Below are 7,723 nucleotides of genomic sequence, written 5' to 3'. Positions count from 1 at the left end.
CTCTAACTCTACTTCCACAAACTCAAACCTCATATCAAACACCATCTTAAAATATTCTAAAAATTTGCAAGAAACTCGATATGACTACGAGTTATAATTGATTTACGTGTCTTAAACATAATCGTGAATCCTGTTTTCCTTATAAGATCGAAAAGTATACCTTATAGTAGAACTTTCTTAAAATTATATATTTTAATAAAAAAATCATAAACTCCTTTCAATGAAAATAATTCATTTGAAGAATTTTTTTTTTGCCCTTTAATACCTGTAAAATCATTAAAGCTAACAATAGAAACATGAGTGTTCATTTAAAAAAAAAAAACCATAAGTATGAGAGCACCATTGTTTGTCAAGCTTTCGCCACCTAAAACTCTTGTAAATAAATCATCATATTATTTCTATGGAACCATATTCACTAAAATAAAAAAAATAAAAAAGCAAACTTTTCAAACATTTTAGTCTTTGGTGGTTTTTTTGGTATAACTTATCTTGCCACCCCAAAAAAAGGCTAACTTATCCACACAAAAACTTGTGAGAAAAGACAATGGTTGACTATTAGAAGAAATATTCATTATTGTCTCAAAGAAGTTGTCATAATTTAATTTATTATGGTTTACAAAATCATATGTTATAAAAATAACTTATCCACATGTGTTAAAAAAGAATTACAAAGATAAGCCAAGAATTGGAGAAAAAACATATATACAACAACTTTACGTAATTAAATAATTTAAGTGATAATAATTACAGCTGGGCTTGATTTTGATGGTTTATTGCTAAATCAGATTTAGATTTGGATAGGAAATCATATAATAAATATACAATACAATATATATTTAAACAGATTCGATCTTTAATTATAATTAAGAGGAATCTAATTATTTGATCCATAAAAAATAATTTGATTGATTCTTTATCTATTTCCCTAGCTATGTAATCTTCCTCACCTAGTTTGAAATTTCATGGATATATACTTGTATTATACAGCTACCCACCTACCATTCAATTATACAACTTTTTGTCAAACTCTGACATAATTTTACACGTTTACTATCAAGCTACACACCTACTATATATATTTATGTTTTTTTTTTTGGAAAATAAGTAATCTTTATTAATAAAGTCAATATTATTACATAACAACTTAAATCAAACAATATCAATTACAAACTATTAACATTAAAAAAAAAAACTCATAGAGAAACTTCAACTAATTTCAATAGACTAACAATTTAACGCCCTTTGAAGTAAATAGTAGTGGTGTTGATTGATCGGTTTTGGGCTAGTTAGATGTATTTTTGACAAACTTAAACTTATAATTGGATTGGTAATTTTCAACCCGTAACTCACCCAATTAAAAAAAAATTAAAATTCAATCCGACCATCAGTTTGGGCAGGTTAACCCACCTAAACTGCTGAATTTTTTTAAAAAAAAAATCATTTTTCACTAATTTTATATTATTTTCTCTATTTTTAGTGTGCATTTGTAACTAAAATAATTGTTACTTTAAAATATAAAGTTTTTTTATATAAAAATATTAATTTGAATTTAGTTTTATATATGTATAATTAATAATTAAAAAAAGTAAACAAATTTTTAATTGAGCGGGTCGAGTTACATTGGGTGGATTGCAAAATTTTTTAACCTGCTCAATAATGAAAGTCAAGTTTTTCAGATTTTATTTTTTGTCGGTTTTTTCGAATTAGTTTAAACGAGTTATTAGAGTTGGGCGAGTTGCAATTTTTTTTGCACAACCCTATAGTAAATAGAGCTTCAATTGTGATAGCAAAATGACATATCAACTCCAATAATAAAATAACACTCCAAGTCAATCCTAAAATTTATATTTATATCTTTAATAATTTAACATATATTAATGATTAAAATTATACTAGCAAATATCTTTAGCCAATCTCACCTCGTATTATATTAACAATGTTTGTCTAAAAGAAAGAGATTACTAATAATATAATAATGAGCAATACTACATATATAATAATTAATTAATGAATACGTAAAGATTAGGACTGAGGCACCATTTTATTAATTTATTTCAAAACTTCAATTTGATATATAATTTTAGAGTAATGTTAAGAGGTACAAATAGAAGTCTTTACTTGATAATTTAATAATGTGATGTCATCTATAGCACTTGTGGTATTATTTAATATTTTTATTTATCTTTCTCTGTTTTCTACAACAAATTTAATAAAATGTATTCGAAAACTATTTAATTAAAGAAAATAGAAAATAACGTTATCATGAATATAATACAAATACTTAATATATATGTATGAAAATTATTTAATTATAAATTGTGTCAGAAAAACAATTTTCTTAACATTTATATGTTTTAAAATACTTTTGTTTACATATTAAATTATCGCCTATGTCATGGTCAACATGGTTCATTTCGTAATCAGTGACACTTATCTAATATTAGCATCTAATACTAATTTTAATAATTCAGCTTCCATATTAAGAAATCATTTATTTAATTAAGATAAATATTGTTTCGATCGACATGTTCGACCACGAAATTATAAATATATTTATACAATAAATAAATAAATATCACGTTGAATCAAATAATTATTAAACACAGTCAAATGACTATTTGTACTGAACTTTGATTAGATATTTAAATTAAAATCAACATAATAATAGAGATTATAGGATAATCAATCGAGAATGTTTTCAAGTAGAATTTTACTAGATTCTAGTTTTCAATCTCTTATTAGAATGTATTTTTGTGATTAGTTATTTTTAGCAATTCATAATATGATTTTAGGCTTGTTTGGATTTTTTTTTTCAAAATTTAATCACTTTTATAAATAATAATAATTAAAAAGTCAGCCCTGTACTCTCACTCTTCATGTGTTTTTTTTTTACCATTATCTAGGAAAATTTGATAAAAATGTACACGAAGAGAAGAGTCAATATCGAGTCCAATTTTAAATTACTATTAAAATCACCACCACATAATTATTAAGGAAGATTAATAGTCATACATTAATTATTTTTTCACAAATTACAAAAGCTTAAATCCAGAGCGCACGTGGATAATTTCTGATGACGTGGAATAAGATCCACCGTTGAATTTTCGGCCCAAAGATCAAGAAAAGGCAAAACCCGCCGACTCTACTTTGATTCCGAGAACATTAGGTCCGGACCGACTTCCCTAGCAGTCCAAATCAGATGAGGTAAGCAATGACAAAACTAACCCATGTGCGACATCGACACGCAGTCACTACATTCCACGCTTGCCACGTGTCCCACAAGAGGTCAGCTGCACGAACCCAGTAAATATCAATTTTTATAAAATTAAAAAAAACGAACAAAATATTTAATTTTAATTATTTATCGTTCACGTGTATTCCAGAAAACCACCGGTTTAACCCGCCACGTGGCGTCCTCCTTTGTCTATAAATAGCTGTCTCTCCCATTCGTTCTAAGTTTCAAGCCCCGTCGTAGCTCGAATCTACTAGAACAGCAGAAGAGGATAACCCAAAAGCTACGAGCGAGTTCAGATTTTTTTTATTTTTTTTAATTCGAAAAAAAAAAAAGAGTGAAGTTAAGAATGACAGGCGAGTTGGAATTGCCGCCGGGATTCAGATTTCATCCGACGGACGAGGAGCTCGTGATGCACTACCTTTGCCGGAAATGCGCGTCGCAGCCTATCTCCGTCCCGATTATCGCCGAGATCGATCTCTATAAGTACGATCCATGGGATCTTCCAGGTAATTTTTCATTCTTATTTTTTATTTTTTTATTTTTAAAATTTTTTATTCCATTTTTTTATTAATTTATTTAAATTTACTACTTCTTCAGGTTTGGCATCATACGGTGAGAAAGAGTGGTACTTCTTTTCGCCACGAGACCGGAAATATCCGAACGGTTCGAGGCCGAACCGGGCGGCGGGAACCGGGTACTGGAAGGCGACCGGAGCTGATAAACCGATTGGGAATCCGAAACCGGTTGGGATTAAGAAGGCTCTGGTTTTTTACGCCGGAAAAGCTCCGAAAGGAGAGAAAACTAATTGGATTATGCACGAGTACCGCCTTGCTGACGTGGACCGATCCGCTCGAAAAAAGAACAGCTTAAGGGTATATTACACTTCCTAAACTCCGAGATATTAGTAGGGGTAGTTTAGTCATTTCGTTACATGGCCAAGTGGTGGTAATAATTGGGACCCACGTGTACTAGCCGCCAAATGGCGGCCATAAAGACTATTCCAATTTTAATCGGTGAACTGTGGAGCACTAGATTAACGCCTCTAATTTCTTGCTAAGATGCTTATTATCTGAGTAGGACAGAAGCCAAATTTAATTAATTAAAATTAAAATTAGTTATTTATGAATAATATTCTTTCTTATCTATTATTGATCCAACGGTTCTGATTTTTACAGCTGGACGATTGGGTTCTGTGCCGAATTTACAACAAGAAGGGTAGTCTCGAGAAACAAAACCAAATCAATTCGAATCGGAAGCTGAGCTTCCCGGAGCAGGAGGACAAGAAGCCGGACATATTAAACACCTTACCTCCGCCGCCTCCGCAGCCGGCGGTAACCATCACCGGACCCAACGATTTCGTCTACTTTGACACTTCGGAGTCCGTACCCAGGCTCCACACGGACTCGAGCTGTTCGGAGCACGTGGTTTCGCCCGAGTTCACGTGCGAGGTGCAGAGCGAGCCCAAGTGGAAGGATTGGGAGAAAGCCCTGGATTTCCCTTATAATTACATGGATGCCACTGTGGACAACTCGTTCGGTCCGGGTGGTAGTCAGATGTCGCCGTTACAGGACATATTCATGTACCTGCAAAAACCGTACTGAGGGCTTTTCTCTCACCACTATTGGGCCGAGATGGACTGGCCTGCTCTTTAATGGATTGCTATGAAAATTGGGCCCAAATGGGCTGAACGGATTAAAAAGTAGGTGCATCGTGCGGCAACACGAGACAAATGTCCATGAGTGTTGTGGGCGCGACCGCATGGGATTTTGAATTAGAATGGGAATTTTTGCTTGTGGGGTCCAGTATTATGGGTCCTAGGGTGGAATTGGGTACGGGAAGGTGCACATTGAGCTTGCATGTAGCAGTGGCCATGTGTACAGCAAATGTCTTCAGATGTAGATACACATATATATAAATATATATATAATATGATATAATATAAAAAATTAGTCACTCGTGTAATGTATGTATACACGATGATTTAGTGGGAAAGGCCAGCATTGATTGGCTATGATCCCAATAACCAAAATTAAATATATTTGTGTTGTAGTTAATTTGTTTTTGGTAATGAGTTTCTTTGTATGGTTTGTCTTTATTTTTATAGTTGGTGAGTAGTTTTTCTTTTATAATTTCAATCAATTGGTACAAAGTCAACAAAACCACTCGCTGAAAAAAAATATATTAATGGATCTTATTCATATAATAGCTTGAATAAGAGTCTACAATATACAATGAACTAGAATGTTGACATTTTTTTTTACCTCTAATATAGCCAAAGAAATTTTGATTATTATTTTATTTATAATGAATAAGATTAAATATGGTCTAGTTATAATGTTCTTTCTTGTGTAATAATAAAATGGTCCTTAATTTTTTTTTGAAAAATAAAACTTGGTGAAGACTTGTCCATATAAGACATTTACAAATAGGTGAATTAATTAAAACACGAGATATGGATGATAATAATACAAAAGGAAGGAACAGAGTCATTGTCAAAAGATATTAAAACATTTGAAATGAAAACACATGGATTTGAATAAGCAAAGGCCACACCCACATGTTACACATTTTATTGGTTTAATTAAGTCTTCATAAGCCTAAGATAAGATAAAGATAGCATTGGCATGTGCAATCTCACCCACCCAATTTTACATGTTTTGACTCTTTTTCATTTTATTTTTTACATGTTTTGACTCTTTTTCATTTTATTTTTTACATGTTTTGACTCTTTTTCATTTTATTTTGATTGGGATAAACTTGCCATATAAAGAGAATGGTGAACTAGAGAATTCTAGGTGATTTATGTGATAGAATCAAAAATATTTATTTCGGTTGTTTTGTTGATAAAGCCAAATAAAAACAGCCACGAATTTAGTTGAGGAGTAGGGGCTCACCCCTCAATTTATTAATATTTTTCAACAAAAAAATAATAATTTAACTCTTTTTAATAATGGGTGAAAATGACTTTTTTTTAAAAAATTATTTTATATTCTGGCCTAATTATGATAGTTTTTTGCAAAATTACCTCTGTCTAAAAATTTCAACCAGCTGTCTAAAAATTTCAACCAGTTGTCTGAAGTGTCGGATGTTATTTTACAAAAAATTATCAAAACTAGGCTAGAGTGCAAAATGACTTCAAAAAATAGGCCATTTTGCGAAAAGACCTAATTAAAAACTACAAATAGTTTCCTCATTCGAAGGTTCGGTTTCATTCTCGAGTGAGAAATATCTTTCAGTTTGAAAACTTAGGTAAAAGACAATTCCATGACTAGTACCTTTATTTGAATTTTGAAATAGTGTTTGTTAGGATTTGTCAAAAAAATTCGTTTATATATTTAATTTAGGGTTTATATCTTTTTAGACCGATTATGTATTTCGTAAAATGGTTCAAGTAAACTCCTAAATATGATTTTGATGATAAAAAAATTAAATATAACAATTATGTTGTAGGCAGAATAATTATGATTTTGTTATGAGTTGATGGTTTGGTGAATTATTTGTGATTTTAGTTCAAAAAATTTAGGAAATTTGCATAAATACCGCAAGTTAATAAAAAAAAATCTAAATATACGGTAATTGTAATTAATTACAAATATACGACACCCAAATGATGCCAACTAATAAATAATCTATTGGTAAATATGACACACAAGTCCATTCAATAACACATATAATTTCTTCATAATAAATTATTAATGTTTTTAGAAATTAATAATATAATTATTAATTATTAGTATTATAAAGACTAATCTAATAATTTGAAAACTATTTATTTAATAATATTATAATATGACCAAATCTATCACTATAAATTAGTTTGTTGGTTTGATTTTTTTTTAACGTATTCTCTTTTAAGTAAATTAATGAGAACAAAAAAATATTCGCAAAATAAAATGTTACTCGTGAAAACTAATCTAAATAAATATTAATTTTTTTAACAAACAAATAAATATAGATTTTAATACTTAAAATTTAGTCATCATTAATTTACTAATTTAAAAATTCATTATCACGGTAACAAATTCTTTTATTTTGTTAACATGTTTGTAACAATGATTTACAAAATTAATTTTATAAGTAAAATATTCAATTTTTGTAACTAAATATTTACAAAAATGTTAGATGTTAGAACAACTAATATTAATATTATAACAAGTAGTAACAAAACTATTACAATTAATAATAAAATTGTTACATGCAATCACTAAAGCTCATTAAAAAGTATAAATATGTTACAAGATTGTAACAAGTAGTAACAAAACTATTACAATAAGTAAATAATTCTTTACAAATTTGTAAATAACAATTACAGATTAATTTATAACAAAAAAAAGTCTATTTTTGTAACAAAATTTTACAAAACTAATTCACAAATAAAATTATATTTTTCAAATAATAATTGCATAAATAATTTATATATTTACTTAACATAATTGTAATAAAAATTTACTAGTTTTATAATTTAATAGTTATTTATTCTCCTAATTT

General features: G+C 29.2%; 1 protein-coding gene across 1 annotated transcript; it reads left to right on the top strand.

Moving 5' to 3' along the window:
- Nucleotides 1-3,457: 3,457 nt before the first annotated feature.
- On the top strand, nucleotides 3,458-5,330 carry LOC133805178 (NAC domain-containing protein 2-like). Its single transcript, XM_062243287.1, has 3 exons — nucleotides 3,458-3,741; nucleotides 3,833-4,107; nucleotides 4,411-5,330. Exons 1-3 carry the CDS (start codon nucleotides 3,582-3,584, stop codon nucleotides 4,834-4,836), a joined length of 861 nt encoding a protein of 286 aa, XP_062099271.1. The 5' UTR covers nucleotides 3,458-3,581; the 3' UTR covers nucleotides 4,837-5,330.
- Nucleotides 5,331-7,723: the final 2,393 nt, after the last annotated feature.

The sequence above is a fragment of the Humulus lupulus genome, chromosome X, assembly GCF_963169125.1.
Source record: "Humulus lupulus chromosome X, drHumLupu1.1, whole genome shotgun sequence".
Lineage (NCBI taxonomy): Eukaryota > Viridiplantae > Streptophyta > Magnoliopsida > Rosales > Cannabaceae > Humulus > Humulus lupulus.
The sequence above is the reverse complement of the archived record's forward strand: the minus strand, read 5'-3'. Positions and strand labels throughout refer to the sequence as shown.

Coding starts and splice junctions, on each gene's coding strand:
- LOC133805178 (XM_062243287.1), top strand. CDS start 3,582: ATGACAGGCGAGTTGGAATTGCCGCCGGGATTCAGATTTCATCCGACG. Junction 3,742..3,832: donor CGATCCATGGGATCTTCCAG/GTAATTTTTCAT, acceptor CTACTTCTTCAG/GTTTGGCATCATACGGTGAG. Junction 4,108..4,410: donor GAAAAAAGAACAGCTTAAGG/GTATATTACACT, acceptor TGATTTTTACAG/CTGGACGATTGGGTTCTGTG.